This window comes from Nomascus leucogenys, chromosome 2 (genome assembly GCF_006542625.1).
Source record: "Nomascus leucogenys isolate Asia chromosome 2, Asia_NLE_v1, whole genome shotgun sequence".
In the NCBI taxonomy this organism is placed as follows: Eukaryota; Metazoa; Chordata; class Mammalia; order Primates; family Hylobatidae; genus Nomascus; species Nomascus leucogenys.
The window spans coordinates 84,012,170-84,035,731 of NC_044382.1; the positions used below are offsets into that span (position 1 = coordinate 84,012,170).

At 41.2% G+C, this 23,562-nt stretch overlaps 3 protein-coding genes across 5 annotated transcripts in view; 1 reads left to right on the forward strand and 2 right to left on the reverse strand.

Annotated features, from left to right (window-relative positions):
- Nucleotides 1-2,766, reverse strand: part of REXO5 (RNA exonuclease 5) — a 43,346-nt gene extending 40,580 nt beyond the window's left edge. Inside the window, exons 1-2 of the mRNA XM_003261463.3 lie at nucleotides 2,623-2,766; nucleotides 2,237-2,376 (exon numbers count right to left, since the gene is read on the reverse strand). Coding sequence (XP_003261511.2) covers nucleotides 2,237-2,374 — 138 coding nt within the window. The 5' untranslated portion in view covers nucleotides 2,375-2,376; nucleotides 2,623-2,766. The remainder of the gene's footprint in view (nucleotides 1-2,236; nucleotides 2,377-2,622) is intronic.
- A 107-nt stretch (nucleotides 2,767-2,873) lies between these two features.
- On the forward strand, nucleotides 2,874-11,744 carry ERI2 (ERI1 exoribonuclease family member 2). Of its 2 annotated transcripts, XM_003261466.4 has the most exons (9): nucleotides 2,874-2,936; nucleotides 5,657-5,724; nucleotides 5,811-5,894; nucleotides 6,469-6,596; nucleotides 8,056-8,212; nucleotides 9,014-9,114; nucleotides 9,379-9,460; nucleotides 10,061-10,149; nucleotides 10,344-11,744. In XM_003261466.4, exons 1-9 carry the CDS (start codon nucleotides 2,914-2,916, stop codon nucleotides 11,679-11,681), a joined length of 2,070 nt encoding a protein of 689 aa, XP_003261514.2. In that variant the 5' UTR covers nucleotides 2,874-2,913; the 3' UTR covers nucleotides 11,682-11,744. The 2 variants fall into 2 exon arrangements, with proteins under 2 accessions (XP_003261514.2, XP_030655936.1); XM_030800076.1 differs by lacking the exon at nucleotides 5,811-5,894 and having other exon boundaries at nucleotides 9,014-9,120.
- An 801-nt stretch (nucleotides 11,745-12,545) lies between these two features.
- The window catches only part of ACSM3 (acyl-CoA synthetase medium chain family member 3), a 40,571-nt gene continuing 29,554 nt past the window's right edge, over nucleotides 12,546-23,562 (reverse strand). For both annotated transcript variants that reach the window (XM_003261465.4, XM_030800083.1), the window contains exons 11-14: nucleotides 17,547-17,674; nucleotides 17,353-17,452; nucleotides 13,213-13,332; nucleotides 12,546-12,816 (exon numbers count right to left, since the gene is read on the reverse strand). In XM_003261465.4, the coding sequence (XP_003261513.1) occupies nucleotides 12,730-12,816; nucleotides 13,213-13,332; nucleotides 17,353-17,452; nucleotides 17,547-17,674 (435 nt within the window). In that variant the 3' untranslated portion in view covers nucleotides 12,546-12,729. The remainder of the gene's footprint in view (nucleotides 12,817-13,212; nucleotides 13,333-17,352; nucleotides 17,453-17,546; nucleotides 17,675-23,562) is intronic.

Sequence of the window (23,562 nt, forward strand, 5' to 3'; positions counted from 1 at the left end):
ACTGTGATTATGTAGGTTTATAGAGAATATATAATAAAATATCTTGGGGGTGGGTAGAAAAAGACCATTGTGTCAGCAACTACTTTCAAATGTTGGTTGAGGGGAGGTTTTGATACTATTCTTACAACTTTTCTATAAGTTTGAGATTGTTTCAACATAACAAAATACGTGATTGTCAATCTCCTTACACTTACCACATGAACATTAAACATTTTTTTGCAAATATGATAGGCAAAAAAACTGGAATCCCACTTTAATAAAAAAAATTTTCAGCTGGGTGCAGTGGCTCACACATGTAATCCCCAGCACTATGGGAGGCTGAGGCAGGTGAATCTCTTGATCCCAGGAGTTGGAGACCCTGTCTCTCTTTAAAAAAAACAAACAAAAAACAAAAAAAAGCAGTGGCTCATGCCTGTAATCCCAGAACTTGCGGAGGCCAAGGTGGACAGATTGCTTAAGTCCAGGAGTTCAAGGCCAGCCTGGACAACATGGCAAAACCCCGTCTCTACAAAAAAAAGAAAAATTAGCTGGCGCAGTGGCACACATCTGTAGTCCCATCTAATTGGCGGAACTGAGGTGGGAGGATCACTTCAACCTGGGAGGCGAAAGTTGCAGCGAGCCAAATCCAGCCTGGGTGACAGAGGGAGACTCCACCTCAAAAAAAAAAAAAAAAAAAAAATCACATCCCGAATCCCCCTCTCACATATTATATAACTTATTTTTATCATTTGTCTTTGCCCACTAGAATATAAGACCTACTAGGGCAGTGAACTTTATTCACTGATGTACCCCAAGTACCTAGGTCAGTGCCCCAGCACATGGCAGACAATAAAAACCAATGAATGGCTGGGTGCAGTGGCTCATGCCTGTAAGAGGCAGAGACAGGAGGATCCTTGTCACACCACTGTAGTCCAGCCTGAGTCCAGCAGAGCAGAGACCCTGTCTCAAACACAAAAACAAACAAAAAAACCCGATGAACGACTGAAGGGATGAATGAAGTATATTTAGTTCTCAATAAATGGTAACAATGATAGAGATAATCAGCCTTTTTATTCCCCTATTGCAGGGGTCCCCAACCGTTGGCACCAGGGACCGGTTTCGTGTTAGATAATCTTTCCACCGACTGGGAGAAGGGCTGGGGGGATGGTTTCGGGATGATTCGAGTGCATTACATTTATCATTAGAGTCTAATAAGGAGCACGCAACCTAGGACCCTCGTATGCAAAGTTCACAATAGGGCTCACAATAGGTTTGGCACATTCCTATGAGAATCTAATGCCCAGGTGGAGCTCAGGTGGTAATGTTCGATCCCCCACCGCTCACCTCCTGCTGCTTTGTGGCCCGGTTCCTAACAGGCCAGCTGTGGACAGTGGGTTGGGGACCCCATGGACAGGCAGGTACCAGTCTGTGCACAGGGGGTTGGGGACCCCTGCCCTACTGGAATGTAAACTGCACGAGGGCAAGGAATTGTATTTTTGTGCCCCGGGATATCACTAGAACATAGAACAATTCCTGGCACTGAGAAGTTGGCAATAAATATTTGTTGGATGAACATTCCTATTATGTGCAGGCAGTTTTTTTTTTTTTTTTTTTTTTTTTAAGAGATGGGGTCCTCGCTATATTGCCCAGGCTGGTCTTGAATTCCTGGCCTCAAATGATGCTACCGCCTTGGCCTCCCAAACTGCTGGAATTACAGACGTGAGCCACTGCACCCGGCCAACTATCCCAGTTTTTTTTTTTTTCTGAGACGTAATTTCTTTCTTGTTGCCCAGGCTGGAGTGTAATGGCGTGGTCTTGGCTCATTGCAACCTCCGGTTCCTGGGTTCAAGCGATTCTCCTGCCTCAGCCTCCCAAGTAGGTGGGATTACAGTCGCCCACTACTACGCCCGGCTAATTTTGTGTGTGTGTTTTTGGTAGAGACGGGGATTTCTCCATGTTGGCAAGGCTGGTCTCGAACTCCTGACCTCGTGATCCGCCCGCCTCGGCCTCCCAAAGTGCTGGAATTACATGCATGAGCCACCGCACCCGGCCGACTCACTATCCCAGTGACAGCCAATGACAGCCTTGTGTCGGGAAGGTGGTATTACACTCATTCCCATTTTAATGATCACGGATCAGGTTCGGAGAGGCCAGGGCGGAGAGCCCGCCCGCATCCCGGGCACCCGACGGCGGTTGGGCGAGGGTCCGGGAGCTCCAAACCGCCTAGGGCCGCCTGCTCGGGCTCCCCGTTTCTCACCTTGGCCTCGGGCTGACTCTCCTCGAGATCCCAACCGGCTTTCATCGCCTCAGCGGCCCCGACGAGCTTGTTTGGGGCCTGCCTCCTTTTCCTAACCTTCCTGGGGTGTGTCTCGGTGCCTTCCCTCTCTGGCTCCATGGCTATGGAGAAAGATGAGCTAGGGCTGGGGAAACTCCAGCGCCCCTATTCCCCCGCGTGCCGCCTCCTAGCGAGAGAGCTACACGGGCTTGACGGCTTTCAACCTCCCTCGGATCCGCTTCTCAATCCAGTTTACCGAACTATCCCCGTCCCCCTAAAAAAGCGAAGGTGCCAACGATCTCCCCGTTCCGCGGACTGGACACCCGCGCCGCCCTAACCCAAACGGCTTTACCGTCCCCATCGGATACCGGATTCTCAACGGTTCCCCAACGGCTACAACGGGCGTCTGCCTGGCAAAGAAGAAAGTAGGTGCTGCCAAGCGGCTTCTCCGCCTAAAACCACTCCTCACGCCTAAAACCACGCCCCCTAGCCCGGGAAACGCAGAAGAGAAGCCGGGCGGGGAGCAGAGGCTCTCCCCCACTTAGCCACAGCCGCCAACAACAACCGCTCTCTCAGCCTCGCGGGCGGTTTGAACGGACCGGAAGTAGAAGTCGAGCGACTTCCGGCAACTGGACTTGGAAGAGCAAGGAGTGTTGGGAATGGCGACCAAGCGGCTCGCGCGGTACTCAAGGGGGTTCTGGGTCGCGGGCGGGTAGCTCCGGGTCCGGCGCTGGCGTTGGCGGCAGAGCAGAGCACAGCAAGTGGCATCTGCGGTGACGGCCTCCATTCCCCGCAGCCCCGGCGTCTGCGACCTGCCCTCTCTGGCACGGTTGGAAAGGCGCCTCCCTGGACCTCGGTCTTCAGCCTTGGGCCACCTTCTACCCTAGGGTGACAGGAGCCCGAGGCCGACGAACCCTGGGGTCTTGACTGTGTGGCCTTGAGCCAGTGCCTGCCCATTTTAGGCCTTGGGAAATGACTGGATGTGACAGTGCCCTGCAGACTGGTTGGAGGTCGCAGGCAGGCCACACACTGAATCCGTCAAGGTGTTCAACCTGTTTGAAATGCTCGTTCCTCGGTGCTGTAAAGAAATAGAACTTGAACTTTATTTAGTAAGGCCATTTTTACTTCCTGCAGAAAGGGTACACTCGCCAGCAGTTTTGCCAGGAGAGTACACGGAACAAAGGAGACAGGGTCATTTATAACGTGGCGCGTCCACCCTACTGCTGTGTCCGGTTTCCATTGGCTGGAACGGGACCTCACATTCTGTATTTGTCCCGATTGATTAGCAACATAGAACTTTTTAAAAGAGGCAAAGGCAGAGGAGAACAAAGGAAGAAGGAAGTAACTTGTGGAATGCTGAGAAAGGTAAAAACACTTTTAAATAAGGAAGACGAACAGGCTATGACTTAATGCTTGATTGGACCAGTATAAGCACGCCAGGGCAAATATTTAGGCTAAATTGTGGGAGCTAAAAACATAAAGTACATTGATTTTTTTATTATGTCTAGCAGATATTTAAGAATGTTAGCACAGGTCTTTGAATAAATTTTGCTCTAAGAGAAGTTACTATTTATTCCTAATTAGACGGGGAAGGAAGTCTTTGAAGAGGAACCTCTACTTTACTTTTTACAAACCCATTTTCTAGTGATCTTTATTTTTTTTTGAGACGGAGTTTTGTTGCCTAGGCTAGAGTGCAGTGGTGCGATCTTGGCTCACCACAACCTCTGCCTCCCGGGTTCAAGTGATTCTCCTGCCTCAGCCTCCCAAGTAGCTGGGATTACAGGCATGTGCCACCACGCCCAGCTAATTTTGTATTTTTAGTAGAGACGGGGTTTCTCTATGTTGGTCAGGCTGGTCTCAAACTCCCGACCTCAGGTGATCCACCCACCTCGACCTCCCAAAGTGCTGGGGTTACAGGTGTGAGCCACCGTGCCTGGCCTAGTGATCCTCTTAATTCACAATATGAATCATTATGTCCTCGCTGATTCCTGGACGCGCTGTGCATATTTCTGATTACTAGAAAGATGTAATATATTAGCAAATAGCATGAGCTTCAGAATTGGACAGTCTTGGGTTCACATACCAAAGCTATGTTCTTTGGCAAATTAAGAATCAGTTTTCTCATCCATAAAATATAGGTAGGAAAAGTTTCTAGCTACTACACTTGTTGAGGATTAAAGGAGGCCATCATCTTAGTTTAGTACCTGCTATGTAGTAAGCAATCAATAAACGATATTTATTATTCCCAAATCCTGGCACTTCCCTCTCTTAGCAAACACAGAAAACTACAGGAGGTGTCTGCCTAGTTAAAACTCTACCTACTAATACCAAGTAGTTTGTTTTACTTGCACTTAAGACCTCAGTAAGCTCTTCTCTTTTTTTCTTATTTTATTTTATTTATTTATTTATTTTTTTGAGACAGGGTCTCACTCTGTTGCCCATGCTGGAGTGCAGTGGCATGATCTCGGCTCACTGCAGTCTCCACCTCCCGGGCTCAAGCAATCCTCCCACCTTAGCCTCCTGAGTAGTTGGGACTACAGGAATGCACCATCACACCCCAGCTAAGTTTTATAATTTTTGTAGAGATGGGGTTTCACCATGTTGCTCAGGCTGGTCTCGAACTCCAGAGCTCAAGCAATCCACCTGCCTTGGCCTCCCAAAGTGCTTGGATTACAGGCATGAGCCACTTTACCTGGCCCTATCTTTTGTTTCTTTACCCAGATTTTTAAGCTGGAAGACTGAACCATGTCCTACATTGTCTTGTCTTCTTAAAACTGCACTGTACACATAGCAAGAGCTTAAAAAATGCAGGGGGAAAAGTAAGATTTTCAGTGCATTTTTACCTCTACAATCAAATGATTGTAGGAACTCAAATGAGTTCCTCAGTGTTACTGTAAAACCAGGGTAACATAAAATTAGTGTAAATTGGCTGGACACAGTGGCTCAGGCCTGTAATCCCAGCACTTTGAGGGGCTGAGGTGGGAGGATTGCTGGAGCTCAGGAGTTCGAGATGAGCCTGGGCAACATAGTGAGACCCTGCCTTAAAAAAAAAATTAAAGCTAATGGGCCATGGTGGCACGCATCTGTAGTCTTAGTCAGGAGACTGTGGTGGGAGGATTGCTTGAGCCCAGGAGATTGAGGCTGTAGTGAGTGGTGATCATATCACTGCACTGCAACCTAGGTGACAGAGCGAGACCCTGTCTCAAAAACAAAACCAACAAATTAGCCTAATTTGCAAATATATACTTTCGAGGCCTATGCAGGTAAAGCCAAAGTCCAGTTCAATTTCCCCTCAGTCACAATAAATAATGAGATTGTTGCCCAGTACCATGTTTGGTAGCCTATTCAAACAGGAGTGCGAATGAGTTCATTGATCATATTTGGATTGCTTCACATTTTTAGGCAGCTTGGATTAATTAGGAGAAAGTCAATTGCTCCAGCAAATGGAAATCTAGGAAGAAGCAAATCCAGTGAGTAGTATGCTTTGTTTCCTTGCATTTTGTAGCCTTGCATTTTCAGCACTGGTAAAGCATAGGAACAACTTGATCTTTTTCAGAGCAGTTGTTTGACTACTTAATTGTCATTGATTTTGAATCGACATGCTGGAATGATGGGAAGCACCACCATAGCCAGGAAATAAGTAAGTCTGGGCTATGAATGGCCAAAGCTGGCACTAGATGAGTCCCTTTAAAGTTTATAGATATAAATCAGCCCAGAGTTTAAGAAAACAGGATGGTCTATGCATTGGTAGTTTAATGCAAAACTTATGTTGAATAAAAAAGAGCAAAATCTCAAATACCTAAATGTGTTATTATATAAAATAGTTGTTTTATATTACATACAACACCTCAATGGCATAGAAACTGAAAAAAATACCTTTGCAAAAAAAGTAAATTTTATATTCCATATGGCTTTTATATTTATTTAATTATATTGAGTTTTCTTTTAAGACAACATGCTCATAACTTCAATATTTTGATTTATTCTTTAGCATAACTTTATTATAACCTTTATGTCACACTGCTTTGGTCATTTTAGTATGCTTTTACTGAAAACTGGTTGTTTAATTAAAATGGTAACATGTTTAATTTAGGATGATTACAGGATTAATTTAAAAATTATTTATTCAACTGTCAATTGATTATTCTTTCATTTAGTTGAATTTCCAGCAGTAATTATTTATTCAAATGTCAATTGATTATTCTTTCATTTAGTTGAATTTCCAGCAGTGTTGCTGAACACATCAACTGGACAGATTGAATCTGAGTTCCAGGCTTATGTTCAACCTCAAGAACATCCAATTCTTTCAGAATTTTGCATGGAATTGACAGGCATAAAGCAGGTATGATGCAAATCTTAAAATTCAGAAGTCAGTTTCAAAAAGAAAATAAAAGCTATTATACCATTTGGAATTAGATTTATTTAGTGTTAGGCATGATGGCTTATGCCTGTAATCCCAGCACTTTGCAGGCTGATGTTTGAGAATTGCTTGAGGCCAGGAGTTTGAGACCAACCTAGACAACAGTGAGAACCCCATCTCTCAAAAAAAAAAAAAAAAAAAAAAATGTTTTTTTAAATTAGCCTGACTTGGTGGCATGTGTCTGTAGTCCCAGCTTCTTGGGAGGCTGAGGCTGAGGTGGGAGGACCACTTGAGCCCAGGAGTTTGAGGCTGCAGGGAGGTATAATCTCAGTCTACCTGGGTGACAGACCTTGTCTCTGAAAATAAATAAATAAATAAATAAATAAATAAGTAAGTAAATAAATAAATAAGATTAGTGTTATTCTAGATTCAGGACTCGATTTATGTATTTATGTATTTATTTATTTTTCAGACAAAGGCATGCTGTGTTGGCTAGGCTGGAGTAAGGTGGCTGGGCTCACTGCAACCTCTGCTTCCTGGGTTCAAGCGATTCTCATGCCTCAGCTTCCTGAGTAACTGGGACTATAGGTACACGCCACCACATCTGGCTAATGTTTATATTTTTAGTAGAGACAGGGTTTCACCATGTTGGCCAGGCTGGTCTCGAACTCCTGACCTCAAGTGATCTGCCCACCTTGGCCTCCCAAGGTGCTGAGATTATAGGCGTGAGCCACCTCAGGACTTGATTTAAAAAGCAAAGGAACATACCTGTAATCCCAGCACTTTGGGAGGCCAAGGTGGGTGGATCATCTGAGGTCAGGAGTTCGAGACCAGCCTGGCCAACTTGGCAAAACCCCGTCTCTACTAAAAATACAAAAATTAGCCAGGCATGGTGTTACACACGTGTGATTCCAACTACTTGGGAGGCTGAGGCAGGAGACTCACTTGAACCCAGGAGGTGGAGGTTGCAGTGAGCTGAGATCATGCCACTGCATTCCACCCTGGGCAACAAAGCAAGACCTCGTCTCAAAAAAAAATTTTTTTAATTAAATAAATAAACAGCAAAGGAAGAATAATGTTATAAAAATGAGGATCAAATTGATTTTATGGAAATTAAGCGACTCAAATTTGTCTTTCATTTCTGTCAGTCTGGACTTAATGATCATATTTCTGTGTGATTTTAGTTTTTATCAACCTAATCTTTCTTACCTTGGTGGGTTCTAAATATTCTTTCTTTCCCATGTGTTTTTACCTCTTTCCACTAAATAAACTCTTTGCCAGTTAGAACCACTTTGTTATGTCTTCCCACAGTACACTGTGTTTTCATGACTTGGCATTTCTGATTCTTTTAAAACCATTAATCTTTCTCCACAGTTATAAAACATGCTAAATAATAATGGAATTTAATTGTTGAATTCAGCTTTTGTGACTCTCTACTCAGGCTCAAGTTGATGAAGGAGTCCCTCTGAAGATTTGCTTATCTCAGTTCTGTAAATGGATTCATAAGATTCAGCAACAGAAGAACATTATTTTTGCTACTGGGGTTTCAGAGCCTTCTACTTCTGAAGTAAAATCATGTGCATTTGTTACTTGGTCAGGTAAAGAATAAGTTATACCTATTAATCTTAAATGGGTAGCATTACCACTATGTAATTCTTTATTTCTAGTTTTATACTTGCTAACCTAGAATTATATTTGTTAATCTTCTGGGCTAGGAAAAAAAATTTAAATGCCTAGCAGATATTAGCCAAGAAAAGTAAATTAATACATATTTTTTAAATTAACCTTTTGGGATACCTTAAAATATTAAGCCTGAACTTAAAAAAAATATTTCTAGAGTTCCACTGTTATGAATTAAGCCAAGATGATTTAGTGAACCCTCTTATGCTATTTTCTACAGAGTCTTCATCAGCTCAACATCCTTTGCTTTTATGCTTTGACACTTAGAAGAAAAAAAATAAGCCATTTAAAGTAGGTTTTCTGTATGACTGTGTTAGAGCATTGCTATTAATAGTCATTGATAGCAATACTGTGTCATTGGTAGGATAGCATTGATAGTCATATTTGGTTTCCAGTTACTACAAAATGTTTGGTTTCTCAATAACGTTAATATTTTCCTAGAATATAGAAAATATAGTCCTTGTAATTTAACATCTTACTCTTCTTTCTGAAATAAGGTTTTACTGGGTGTTCAAGAAATCATTTTGAAATTTAGTCATCAACCTAACTTGTTAATAGTAAGTTATATAAAGTGAATAATTTTTAGATATTAGCACAGCAATGAAATCTTACTGTTCTATTTTATATGATCTTCCAGCATTCTATTTGTAAATGGTGGCAGCATAAGTAAAAAATGGTGGCATCATTGACTTTGTTCTATTTTAATGTACCTAATGCAGACTGGGACTTGGGGGTTTGCCTGGAGTATGAGTGTAAAAGAAAACAGCTGTTAAAACCTGTGTTTTTAAATTCTTGGATTGATCTCAGAGCAACTTACAAGGTAATGGTAAAAAATGGGGGTATGTTTACTTTTTTCTATTGAAAAATGATTAACTTTTATCCTACACATGGGCATGGGTTTCTACAAATAAGATACTTTCTTTTGTACTGGTCACATAAATGCATTTCTTAAAGTATTTAAAAACAACACACAAAAAATAAGCACATTCTAAATCTGATAGAACTAAAAATTATGAAAAGTGGTTAATACATAGCCTTTAAAATAGTAATCTTCTTTTAGATATATCTCTTTTTATTTGATTAGCTTTTCTATAGGAGAAAACCAAAAGGACTAAGTGGTGCCTTGCAGGAAGTAGGAATAGAATTCTCCGGACGAGAACATTCTGGTTAGTATACATTAAAGATTATGTAAGCCATTTGACCTTTAAAAAATATTTCATATGAATTTCATTTTTTGGTAATGTCATTAGTAAGGGATATCTTCAGCCTAAAAAAAAAAAACTCCTAAACAATTCACATTGTTTCTAAGACTTTCAAATTACCACTTTCATAAACTATTGTAAGATACACTGCCATCTAGTGGCTTTCTAGTTGCTAAGAAGAATGAAAAGAATGAGCCAAATCAAATGGAGATTAAACGAGTGCTCAAATAATAGAATGGACTAGTGAAAAAACTGAACAAGGCTATTAGATTATTCACAAATCCTGGTTCCTACAGAATGCTGGCCACATTTTGGGGAACTGTCTAATACATTTTCATATCCTCCTCTATAAATGTGGACGAGCTTGTCTTTCACTGGTAATGCTGCCATAGCCTTCCACTTCCAAGACCAGTTTATCATGATTAAAATTGGTAGATGGTCATAAAACTAAAACTGTGTTCCAATTTCTACACAAGTGGTGTTTTTCTTTTTATGTTATTTCTTTAGTACTAAGGAAATAGTACTAGTACCACTAAATTCAGTGTTTGATATCTGTATCCTCAGGGTTGGACGATTCTCGGAATACTGCCCTTCTTGCTTGGAAAATGATCAGAGATGGTTGTGTAATGAAAATTACAAGGTCGTTGAACAAGGTTAGTAATGTCTTGCCTCTTTATTCTGTCATCTCAAACTTCATAAACAGTCATACATTCTTTGAAACGTAGATTTAATGTGTGCAGTCATTTATAAATCAATGACATTTCTCTTTTTTGTCATAAAACTGTATACTGAAGAAATTACGAATGCACAGTTTCTAAAGCTGTTGCATTTGTCTGTGGAATCATAGGTTCCCACTAAGAAGAATTCCAGCATTCTGGCCAGAAATTTGAATACAAATCAAGTTGAAGAAATGTCTGCCTGTAACATTAGCATCCAGGGTCCCAGTATATATAATAAGGAGCCTAAAAATACAATAAATCCTCATGAAAAAGTTCAAATGAAGTCAATTTGTGCAAATTCTACTATAAAGGCACAGCAGGATCAATTACAAGTAAAAAACAATATAAAAGCAAGTCTTCACAATGTCAAAAGTTCCTTATCTCTTTTTAATACTAAGTCCTCTACTTCTGTGGGGCAGTTGCAGTCTCCTACCTTGAATTCACCTATCTATATGCAAAAGCAAGGAAAAAATGAACATCTTGCATTTAATACCAAATCTAAGGCTTCAACAGTTGGTTCAGAATTGGTACTTGTGTCTACCACCATTCCAGCTGTTCATCATGTTTCTGATTTGGAAATGAGCTCTACTCTGGACTGTTTACCTGTGTTGGCTGATTGGGAGGATGTGGTTTTACTGCCAGCATCTCAGCCTGAGGAAAACGTAGACTGTACAGTTCCCATTAGTGACTCAGAGATTTCATTTAATTCTGGAGAAAGATTAATGGTTTTGAAAGAATTGGAAATGCCAAGTCATGAAAACTTTGGAGACATAGAGGAAACTCCTCAAAAATCTGAGACTTCTAAGTCTATTGTGTACAAGAGTCCTCACACTACTATTTATAATGTAAAAGAAGCCAAAGATCCAGGTTCAAATATTTCTGCCTTTAAGTTACCTGAACACAAATCAAGTACCTTCAACAGAGTTAATGCCAATATGTCTCATCCTTTAGTTTTGGGGAAACATCCTCTTCTTTCAGGTGGTACCAAAAGGAATCCATGCAGTCCCCAAGCTTTCCCACCAGCAAAAAAACAACCCTTCACTATTCATGAAGAAAAGTCTACATCATCTGATTGCTCCCCAGTAAGAAGTTCTTCCTGGAAGCGTCTCCCATCTATATTAACTTCTACAGTTAACCTACAAGAGCCTTGGAAGAGTGGGAAAATGACACCTCCATTATGCAAGTGTGGTCGGAGATCTAAGAGACTTGTTGTTTCTAATAATGGACCGAACCACGGAAAAATCTTCTATTGTTGCCCTATTGGGAAATACCAAGAAAACAGAAAATGTTGTGGTTATTTCAAATGGGAACAAACACTTCAAAAGGAAAGAGCCAACAGCATGGATCCATCTCATTCCACAGGGGGACTCACTTTTAATTCTCCAGAAACAAGCCATATTTGTGACAGAAATTTAAGTATTTCCACCAAAAATTCTTTGAGACTCAGGCTTTCAATGAGGAATTGATAACCTTTCATGTATGAATCCTAATTGTTCCTTGAATTTCCAAACATGAGTATTCTGATAACATCTTACACTATTTTATTTTTATTTTATATATTAATGTTTACTGAATTTACCATACTTTCTTCAGGAACCACAAATGTAATCTTTTGTAAACAGTATTTATTAGATTACATATAATAAGCAACAATAGTATATGATCCTTCTTTTATAGTTAGACCTTGAAACAAGTCTTAAACTTTTTTTGTTTTTTTTTTTTTTTGAGACAGAGTCTTGCTCTGTCGCCCAGGCTGGAGTGCAGTGGCGCAATCTCAGCTCACTGCAAGCTCCACCTCCCAGGTTCACGCTATTCTTCTGCCTCAGCCTCTCCGAGTAGCTGGGACTACAGGCGCCCGCCACCACGCCCGGCTAATTTTTTTGTATTTTTAGTAGAGACGGGGTTTCACCGTGGTCTCGATCTCCTGACCTCGTGATCCGCCCGCCTCGGCCTCCCAAAGTGCTGGGATTACAAGCGGTGAGCCACCGCGCCCGGCTGACTATTTTAAAATTATTTGCAAAAATGTGACTAATAAAAATCCCTAGTCTATTTTCAGGTAGATTCTTGTACTTTGAGAATTATCATAATCTTCTATGTGATATTTTATATTTTTCTAAAAACTTTTATAAGTTCTTTAGTTTTATTTCATGGCTTGAACATTGGTTCTGATTTGTATATCAACATATCAGAAGAATTAGTCAACTAAAGTTTGAAAACCTATGTAGCAGAGATCTGGTTCAGAAACAGCTTCTATACTATACATTTAAAAATTAATCAGCAATTGATGGTATTTTTATATTAAGAAATGATAGGAAGATTGACACTAATGAGGAGGAATTTGCCAAATATTTTATTTCAAAATTTAGCCTCTGATATCATAACCACAAGATATTTTAAATCAACAGTTTCTAAGCATACTACCACAGTTTTTATCACCTCTCCATCATCTTGTGGTTTCTAGAGATTGACAGATACTATGTTTGTTTTATAGATATGGTAATTAATGAAACAACTTTAAATTGTCTTCCATTCTTTCTTCCTCAGTTCATTTCTTTTTGTCTTCCCACTGATAGTCTTTGGCAGCGCTTGAATAAATTCTACCTGTTGGCATCAAGGGGAAGAAAATTAGCCTGGAAATTTTTATCTTTACATAAAGCCAATTATACAGCAGTTTGATTATGAATTCTAGGTGGAAGAATTAGAATAGTCTTTGGAATGGGTTTTGGGTAACAACCAAAATAGGGAAAAGGGTATTGTTAGGAAACTTGTCTTGATATTAAGTATTTACTGTGAGTCCAGTAAGCCAAAGGACCAAACAAAATAGGTTCAGGGTTTCATTTTAATTTCAAAGATTCCGATTCTTACCCATATGTCATCAGTTCAGTTTGGGACATGTGGTGTAGCATGTGTGAAGAAAATATTCATTAAAATGTAAAAATAAACAGTTGAAATTGTCCATAACACTGAGCAAATATTCATTATAATTACGATGCCTACCTTTCTGGGATATTTGTAAGGTGCTGTAGTTTTTTTAACATGCTCCTGAATCTCCTTTATTAGTTGTTCTTGATCATGTGACTTGTAATCAGGATTTAGAACGACAAAAGCCTTTACTACCTAAAATAAATATTTGAAACACCAGGAAAATGAGTTATGCATTTGTATGTTTTAGTATGCCTTGTTTGCTTGCTCTGAGAATCTACATGCCTGGTGGGGTGGGCCAGTGTGTTTTAATACAGTTTGATCCCAGCTCTGTGCTCTGAGGACAGCCACTTCCTGGTCCATACCTAATACAGGAGAGCTTCTGGGACCCCTGTAACAACCCAACCTGGTCCAGCTAGCCCTCAGCATGGGGGATTACTTATAAACAGTAGTCACGCTGAGTTTGCCATGTCTTTGTTGAAGGGAACAGTTCACAGAGAACATGCAGTCTTTATACAAGGCTGTGAAGATTCCAGCAGCTACTTTTTTGTTGCTCTGATTCATTTCCATGGCCCTGAGGAACAAGAGTAGAAATCATGGTGGCCTTTAACTGGCAGAAGCCAAGAAAGATGTTATTACTTTATGCTTACAAATCCTGTTCTCCAAATTTTATCCTTCCTAGAAATGTTTTTGAAAACTCTGCCTAGTTTTTGGACCTGTAATGGAGAAGACAGAAAGATGGGCCATCCCTCATAGCCCCCTTTAAGAGTAAATTTGGAGTCCTGTCATTTTCTGTCCTAGGGCACTACCAGGACTGCCATTTACTGCCTTCCCTAGAGGCATGAGTCTAGGTGCATCAACTAGTATGTACCTCCAAAGCCTGATTACCAGCCCGGAGCTGGCTATGGAATGATGCTTCCCTGTAGGCACAGTTCCAGGAGAGTCCCCTGAAGCTTTTTTATGATTAAATATCCTGCACTTAAGTGCCTGAAATCTTATTAAATTCAAAGATTCGTTTGTCCAACTTAAAGATAAGCTGGCAACATTTCCTATCCACTTTGATCTGGGAGTAAAGATTTCATTGAAAAGGGATTATTTGAAACAACAAATTACCAGGACAGCCATTTGGTAAGAAACAAAGACTTGAAGTTATAATTTTTTCACATATTGAACATTGTTCACCAGTGGGCAGTTTTACATTGTATGAGCTATTACCCATTTTTGTCTTTACCCAAAACCCTTGTGGCCAGGCACAGCAGGTCACGCCTGTACTGCCAACATTTGGGAGGCCAAGGTGGGAGGATTGCTTGAGCCCAGGAGTTCGAGAGCAGCCTGGGTAACATAATGAGACTTTGTCTCTAAGAAAAAAAAACAACAACACTTGAACATTTTTAATTTACATGTGCCATGGGGCAGTTGTGAACCCTTGTGTGTGTGTGTGTGTCTATGGATATAATTTTGTTCCGTTCACTTTTTGACATTTTATAAAATGTATTTGTAGATATGCTAGCTCTGCTGCATTAACAACGTTTTTACAAATTAAAAAATTAGGCTTGTTGCAAGTGAGTCATTCAAAGGTAAATTATTTTAAGAACTGCAATACTGGTTCACATATTGACGATTTCTACAACTTGGATAGTCTCCTTTATCTTTTTAAACTACTGCAGAAAATGTTAAATTAACAAGGAACAACCTAACATGGGTAAGAGTATGAACTCTGAAGTCAGAACAGCTGGGTTCAAGTCACAGTTTGTTGTGTAATGTTGGACAAGTTAGGTAATCGCTTTGTGCCTCAGTTTCCTTCTCTGTAAAAGAGATTATGATGATTAAATGAATTAGCATAGATGTATAATGCCTGGCACATAGTAAGTCATCAAAAACATTAGCTCTTAGTTGTAGTCTTAGAATTACAAGAAGTTTGGGTCTTATTTATTAACCCAGAATCCATAAATGGGCTTCAAATCTCTATGAAATTCTATGCAAAATCTTGTATTTTTCTGAGAAAAGTCTATGGCTGTGCCATTCAATATGATAGCCGCTAGCCATGTGTGGCTATTTCAATTTAAATCAATTAAAATTAAATAAGATTAAATATTCTCAGTCACACTAGCCACATTTCAAGTGATAGCCGTGCATGGCTATCGCATTGGATGGTGCAAATATAGAACATTTCCATCACTGCATAAGTCTTAACAGTGGCTTATGGTGTTCTTCAAATTCTCAAAGAGATATGTGATCCCAAAAATTTAAGAACCTAGTGATCTAGACACATATTCCTCAAGTCTTTATTTCACATTCCAATGGTAAAATGGTATTTCAAATCCAAATATTCTTTTTAATCAATTCTGGAACTTGCTACCCAATTACCCTGCCTGGCAGGACCCAGCCTAGAGAAGGACCTAACCCAGGAGAATAGGCCTGGCAGCAGAAACTGAGGCATGGAGCACATGGCCGTTGTGTTCATGAACACCTTGTTTGAGATACCTACTCACATCTTCTACCAGGAAATGCTGCAGCCTACCACTGTTGGAAAACTGGCCACACTTTCCCCCTCGCTCTGACTAATCCAAGCCCTATGTCAACACCCTGGAGCTGTGAGGGGACCACAACCCACTTACAGATCTTTCCTATATTGTACGCTAGGATATCAGGTGGCTGCCAAGCCAACCCTGTTCTGAAAGGCTCAGCTACCATCCTGTCCCTAGTAAGCACCTGTCTAGATGGGTAAAACTGATGATGACTAACGGTAGGGGAGAAGTACAGGAAGAGCTAAGACTCGTGAAACCTTGCCGGTGATGTTCAGAGCGAAGAGACAAGCCAATAATCACTGACTGTTTTCCCTGCCCTCAGCTGCCTGGAATATACCCTTTCAAAGTAAATAGCGATTGTCATCCTAGCAACTTGACAAACTACCAATTCCCAGCCACTGGGCTATATCTGGAACAACTTTGGGCCATCCAGGAGGACTTACAGGGTATCTTCTGGCATCAAAGATCAGTTAGGGGAATCAGTCCTGGGGGGAGATCCACCTTCCACTGTAACATGCACATCTCCCATTTTTACCTTAAACTTTTTTATTTTTATTTTTATTTTTTTGAGATGGAGTCTTGTTCTGTTACCCAGGCTGGAGTGCAGTGGCACCATCTTGGCTCACTGCAACCTCCCCGTCCCGGGTCCAAGTGATTCTCCTGCCTCAGCCTCCCAAGTAGCAGGGATTACAGGCATGTGCCACCATGCCTGGCTAATTTTTGTATTTTTAGTGGAGACAGGGTTTCACCATGTTGACCTGGCTTGTCTCAAACTCCTGACCTCAGGTGATCCACCCACCTCAGCCTCCCAAAGTGCTAGGATTACAGGTGTGAGCCACTGTGCCCAGCCTGCCTTAAACTTGACTATCTCATCCCCTGAGATTGGATACCTTCTAACTCTGCCCTGTGCTCTGTGCTTGAAGCCCTATACCTAGGATTTGAGATAAGGAGCTTGAATACATGGTACAGAAAGTTCTGGATTTGTATTGACATCAATGTCATCTTCAAAACTTGGATTCAGTGTTAGAAGGGATATGGCTTGAAGAAATACTTGTGGGAACTTGTAACTCAGCTAGAGAAACCCTAGGGGCATGTTGTAGACACACAGGCAAAACGCAGGAGGCTGCCTGGCATGGTACTTTTAAGCCAAAATACTGTGTGGTCAGCCCCAATAGGAATGGGCTTTCAGGACGCCTGTGTTATTCAGAGTTTATTTCCTGAAACCACTACTTATTTACCTACCCAGACTGCTTATGGTTACCTCAGTTCCAGCCTCTGGTTCCCACTCCTGACATCTGATGCCAGCCCATTCTCCTTCACTACACCAGGGACCTCGTTGGTTTCCAGACCTTCTGGGTAACAACTTGATCCCATCCAGCTGACTTCTGTCACCCCATCCTGATGTGAGCCTGGGTTATTGGCATTCACACCATCTTTGCCCTAGTCCACCATGGAAGGAATTCAAATTCTTTCTAGTACATATTTTCAGCCTTATTTTGTTTGTCAGAGCTGCAACTCATAATTCAATCTTATTTTGTAGCAGTTCTTTCTGACTAGCATATTTCTATCTGACTTGCACATTTAGTGAATGAATCATTTGGTTAATTCTGTTTCACTGAGCTACTGTTTGTAAGTATGTGTTAAATTGCCAACAAATTATAAAGTTGACATGAATCAGTTCTTTTACCTCTCCTCTGATGGGGTCTGGGCTGCTGACAACAGCTGACTCTGCAACTGAAGGGTGTTCATTCAGGGCATTTTCTACCTCAAATGGTCCAATTCGATAACTAGAAACACATATGGCAGAAATACATACAGGTGAGTGGCATACACTGATGATCAGTTAACACAGACATATGCACATATGGAAAAGAAAGTTACCCAGAGGATAATATGACATCATCTGCTCTTGCAACAAACCAGAAATACCCATCTTCATCCATATATCCTCTGTCCCCAGTGATATAGAAATTGCCTCGTAGAGTTGAAGCTGTTTTTGAAGGATTATCCTGCAAAACAAATAGCATTTTGTTATTATGGTGAATCCAACTCTTCTGGTCAATTGGAATTTTTTTTTTCTTTTTTTTTTTTCCCAAGACAGTCTCACTCTGTTACCCAGGCTGGAGTGCAGTAGTACGATCTTGGCTCACTGCAACCTCTGCCTCCCAGGTTCAAGTGATTCTCCTGCCTCAGCCTCCCAAGTAGCTGGGACTACAGACGTGCATCACCACACCCGGTTAATTTTTGTATTTTTTGATTGAGATGGAGTTTTCCCATGTTGGCCAGGCTGGTGTTGAACTCCTTACCTCAAGTGATCCACCCACCTTGGCCTCCCAAAGTGCTGAGATTACAGGTGTGAGCCACCGCTCCTGGCCCTCAGTTGGATTTTTAAATGTTCCAGGAAGCAGAAAAGTTTGGCTCCTTTGAGAAGCATTAGAGTTAGGAAGAGATAGATTGTGAAAATAAAGATGAAATTCCAGCATGGAGCTAGCCCAACAGAAGAAAGGTAAACTACAATTACAAAGATTAGTCATGTTTCCATCTTGAGATTTTTCTTAGATAGATTACAAAATAAATATTGCAGGAGCTCAGAGGAGTAAATTAAGTCTTTTGCTAATTGATTAATAATGCTGGTAGGAAAAGCGAGAAGTAAATACTCAGAGTCGAAAGAAAGCACGGACACCTAATAAAGAGCAGACAGGTTTGTTTTGTTTTTGTGTTTTGTTTTGTTTTACACAATAATAGAATTGGTTCTGCAAGTCTGACATAAGAAAAATGAACAAGATACTGTTACATTATATAAAATACACTGGCAAGTAGCATCTGGATCTTTTATTATATGAGAGAGACTTTGCTCTAATTTGTATACTGTGATTAGAGATGAAAATATTCTTGCAAACAGTAAGGAGCTTAGGAAGCCTCTTGTGAAAGACATTTGCTTAATCCTACCACCCCCACATCCCCGGTCCCTCTCACTCTTCCCAAAAAGAAAGAGCACTAACTGGATTTCAGGAAAATGAGTGGGTTTTGTTTGATAATTGAGAGGATCAGGGGATGTTAAGAGGCTGTCCTCTTTCTAGGGTCCCTTCCTCTTGCCTTCATGGACCTGGAACAGTGATCTGGCCTGAGGGGACCAGCATGCTTTTCTTCAGCAAGAATTTGGGTATTTCTTCAATTTCTTGTCTTTGGGATTACTATTCAGGACAACCAATCTCTCAAAAAAGGGTCAAGTACCTATCCTAAGTATGTTTTGCGGCAAACAGGGATTATTACCAAGCAGTTGAAAAATAAATAGAAAATAAGAGATTAGGGTGGAGCCAAGATGGCTGAATAGGAACAGCTCCGGTCTCCAGCTCCCAGCCCAAGCGACACAGAAGACTGGTGATTTCTGCATTTCTGCTTGAGGTACCGGTTTCATCTCACTAGGGAGTGCCAAACAGTGGGTGCAGGACAGTCGGTGAAGCACACCCTGCGCGAGCCGAAGCAGGGCGAGGCATTGCCTCATTCGGGAAGCGCAAGGGGTCAGGGAGTTCCCTTTCCTAGTCAAAGAAAGGGGTAACAGACGGCACCTGGATAATCGGGTCAGTCCCACCCTCATACTGCGCTTTCCCAACGGGCCTGGAAAACGGCACACTAGGAGATTGTGTCCCACACCTGGCTCGGAGGGTCCTATGCCCATGGAGTCTCGCTGATTGCTAGCACAGCAGTCTGAGATCAAGCTGCAAGGCGGCAGCGAGGCTGGGGGAGGGGCGCCCGCCATTGCCCAGGCTTGCTTAGGTAAACAAAGCAGCCAGGAAGCTCGAACTGGGTGGAGCCCACCACAGCTCAGGGAGGCCTGTCTGCCTCTGTAGGCTCCACCTCTGGGGACAGGGCACAGACAAACAAAAAGTCAGCAGGAAATTCCAGAGACTTAAATGTCCCTGTCAGACTGACAGCTTTGAAGAGAGTAGTGGTTCTCCCAGCACGCAGCTGGAGATCTGAGAACGGACAGACTGCCTCCTAAAGTGGGTCCCTCACCCCTGAGCAGCCTAACTGGGAGGCACCCCCCCAGTAGGGACAGACTGACACCTCACTCGGCTGGGTACTCCTCTGAGACAAAACTTCCAGAGGAACTATCAGACAGCTGAATTTGTGGTCTCACGAAAATCCGCTGTTCTGCAGCCACCGCTGCTGACACCCAGCCAAACAGGGTCTGGAGTGGACCTCTAGTAAACTCCAACAGACCTGCAGCTGAGGGCCCTGTCTGGTAGAAGGAAAACTAACAAACAGAAAGGACATCCACACCAAAAACCCATCTGTACATCACCATCATCAAAGACCAAAAGTAGATAAAACCGCAAAGATGGGGAAAAAACAGAGCAGAAAAACTGGAAACTCTAAAAAGCAGAGCACCTCTCCTCCTCCAAAGGAACGCAGTTCCTCACCAGCAATGGAACAAAGCTGGATGGAGGATGACTTTGACGAGTTGAGAGAAGAAGGCGTCAGACAATCAAACTACTCTGAGCTACGGGAGGAAATTCAAAACAATAGCAAAGAAGTTAAAAACTTTGAAAAAAAATTAGAAGAATGGATAACTAGAATAACCAATGGAGAGAAGGGCTTAAAGGAGATGATGGAGCTGAAAGCCAAGTTTCGAGAACTACGTGAAGATTGCAGAAGCCTCAGTAGCAGATGTGATCAACTGGAAGAAAGGGTATCGCTGATGGAAGATGAAATGAATGAAAAGAAGCGAGAAGGGAAGTCTAGAGAAAAAAGAATAAAAAGAAATGAACAAAGCCTCCAAGAAATTTGGGACTACGTGAAACAACCAAACCTACGTCTGATTGGTGTACCTGAAAATGACGGGGAGAATGGAACCAAGTTGGAAAACACTCTGCAAGTATTATCCAGGAGAACTTCCCCAATCTAGCAAGGCAGGCCAACATTCAGATTCAGGAAATACAGAGAACGCCACAAAGATACTCCTCGAGAAGAGCAACTCCAAGACACATAATTGTCAGATTCACCAAAGTTGAAATGAAGGAAAAAATGTTAAGGGCAGCCAGAGAGAAAGGTCGGGTTACCCACAAAGGGAAACCCATCAGACTAACAGCTGATCTCTCGGCAGAAACTCTACAAGCCAGAAGAGAGTGAGGGCCGATATTCAACATTCTTAAAGAAAAGAATTTTCAACCCAGAATTTCCTATCCAGCCAAACTAAGCTTCATAAGTGAAGGAGAAATAAAATACTTCACAGACAAGCAAACGCTGAGTGATTTTGTCACCACCAGGCCTGCCCTAAAAGAGCTCCTGAGGGAAGCACTAAACATGGAAAGGAACAACCGGTACCAGCCACTGCAAAAACATGCCAAATTGTAAAGACCATCAAGGCTAGGAGGAAACTGCATCAACTAATGAGCAAAATAACCAACTAACATCATAATGACAGGATCAGATTCACACATAACAATATTAACGTTAAATGTAAATGGGCTAAATGCTCCAATTAAAAGACACAGACTGGCAAACTGGATAAGGAGTCAGGACCCATCAGTGTGCTGTATTCAGGAAACCCATCTCATGTGCAGAGACACACATAGACTCAAAATAAAGGGATGGAGGAAGATCTATCAAGCAAATGGAAAACAAAAAAAAGGCAGGGGTTGCAATCCTAGTCTCTGATAAAATAGACTTTAAACCAACAAAGATCAAAAGAGACAAAGAAGGCCATTACATAATGTTAAAGGGATCAATTCAACAAGAAGAGCTAACTATCCTAAATATATATGCACCCAACACAGGAGCACCCAGATTCATAAAGCAAGTCCTGAGTGACCTACAAAGGGACTTAAACTCCCACACAATAATAATGGCAGATTTTAACACCCCACTGTCAACATTAGACAGATCATCGAGACAGAAAGTTAACAAGGATATCCAGGAATTGAACTCAGCTCTAAACAAAGTGGACCTAATAGACATCTACAGAACTCTCCACCCCAAATCAACAGAATATACATTTTTTTCAGCACCACACCACACCTATTCCAAAATTCACCACATAGTTGGAAGTAAAGCTCTCCTCAGCAAATGTAAAAGAACAGAAATTATAACAAACTGTCTCTCAGACCACAGTGCAATCAAACTAGAACTCAGGATTAAAAAACTCACTCAAAACCGCTCAACTACACGGAAACTGAACAACCTGCTCCTGAATGACTATTGGGTACATAATGAAATGAAGGCAGAAATAAAGATGTTCTTTGAAACCAACGAGAACAAAGACACAACATACCAGAATCTCTGGGACACATTCAAAGCAGTGTGTAGAGGGAAATTTATAGCACTAAATGCCCACAAGAGAAAGCAGGAAAGATCCAAAATTGACACCCTAACATCACAATTAAAAGAACTAGAAAAGCAAGAGCAAACACATTCAAAAGCTAGCAGAAGGCTAGAAATAACTAAAATCAGAGCAGAACTGAAGGAAATAGAGACACAAAAACCCTTCAAAAAATTAATGAATCCAGGAGCTGGTTTTTTGAGAAGATCAACAAAATTGATAGACCGCTAGCAAGACTAATAAAGAAGAAAAGAGAGAAGAATCAAATAGATGCAATAAAAAATGAAAAAGGGGATATCACCACCGATCCCACAGAAATACAATCTACCATCAGAGAATACTACAAACACCTCTATGCAAATAAACTAGAAAATCTAGAAGAGATGGATAAATTCCTCGACAAATACACCCTCCCAAGACTAAATCAGGAAGAAGTCGAATCTCTGAATAGACCAATAACAGGTTCTGAAATTGTGGCAATAATCAATAGCTTACCAACCAAAAAGAGTCCAGGACCTGATGGATTCACAGCTGAATTCTACCAGAGGTACAAGGAGGAACTGGTACCATTCCTTCTGAAACTATTCCAATCGATAGAAAAAGAGGGAATCCTCCCTAACACATTTTATGAAGCCAGCATCGTCCTGATACCAAAGCCAGGCAGAGACACAACCAAAAAAAGAGAATTTTAGACCAATATCCTTGATGAACATTGATGCAAAAATCCTCAATAAAATACTGGCAAACCGAATCCAGCAGCACATCAAAAAGCTTATACACCATGATCAAGTGGGCTTCATCCCTGGGATGCAAGGCTGGTTCAACATACGCAAATCAATAAATGTAATCCAGCATATAAACAGAACCAAAGACAAAAACCACATGATTATTTCAATAGATGCGGAAAAGGCCTTTGATAAAATTCAACAACACTTCATGCTAAAAACTCTCAATAAATTAGGTATTGATGGGACGTATCTCAAAATAATAAGAGCTATATACAACAATCCCACAGCCAATATCATACTGAATGGGCAAAAACTGGAAGCATTCCCTCTGAAAACTGGCACAAGACAGGGATGCCCTCTCTCACCGCTCCTATTCAACATAGTGCTGGAAGTTCTGGCCAGAGCAATCAGGCAGGAGAAGGAAATAAAGGGTATTTAATTAGGAAAAGAGGAAGTCAAACTGTCCCTGTTTGCAGATGACATGATTGTATATCTAGAAAATCCCATTGTCTCAGCCCAAAATCTCCTTAAGCTGATTAGCAACTTCAGCAAAGTTTCAGGATACAAAATCAATGTACAAAAATCACAAGCATTCTTGTACACCAATCACAGACAAACAGAGAGCCAAATCATGAGTGAACTCCCATTCACAATTGCTTCAAAGAGAATAAAATACGTAGGAATCCAACTTACAAGGGATGTGAAGGACCTCTTCAAGGAGAACTACAAACCACTGCTCAATGAAATAAAAGAGGATACAAACAAATGGAAGAACATTCCATGCTCATGGGTTGGAAGAATCAATATCGTGAAAATGGCCATACTGCCCAAGGTAATTTATAGATTC

Bases quoted from the DNA above. Each gene is read 5' to 3' on its own strand.
- ERI2 (XM_003261466.4), top strand. From the start codon at position 2,914: ATGGCGACCAAGCGGCTCGCGCG. The intron at 8,213-9,013 runs GTAAAGAATAAG...TACCTAATGCAG, and splicing joins TGCATTTGTTACTTGGTCAG to ACTGGGACTTGGGGGTTTGC. The intron at 9,115-9,378 runs GTAATGGTAAAA...TTATTTGATTAG, and splicing joins ATCTCAGAGCAACTTACAAG to CTTTTCTATAGGAGAAAACC.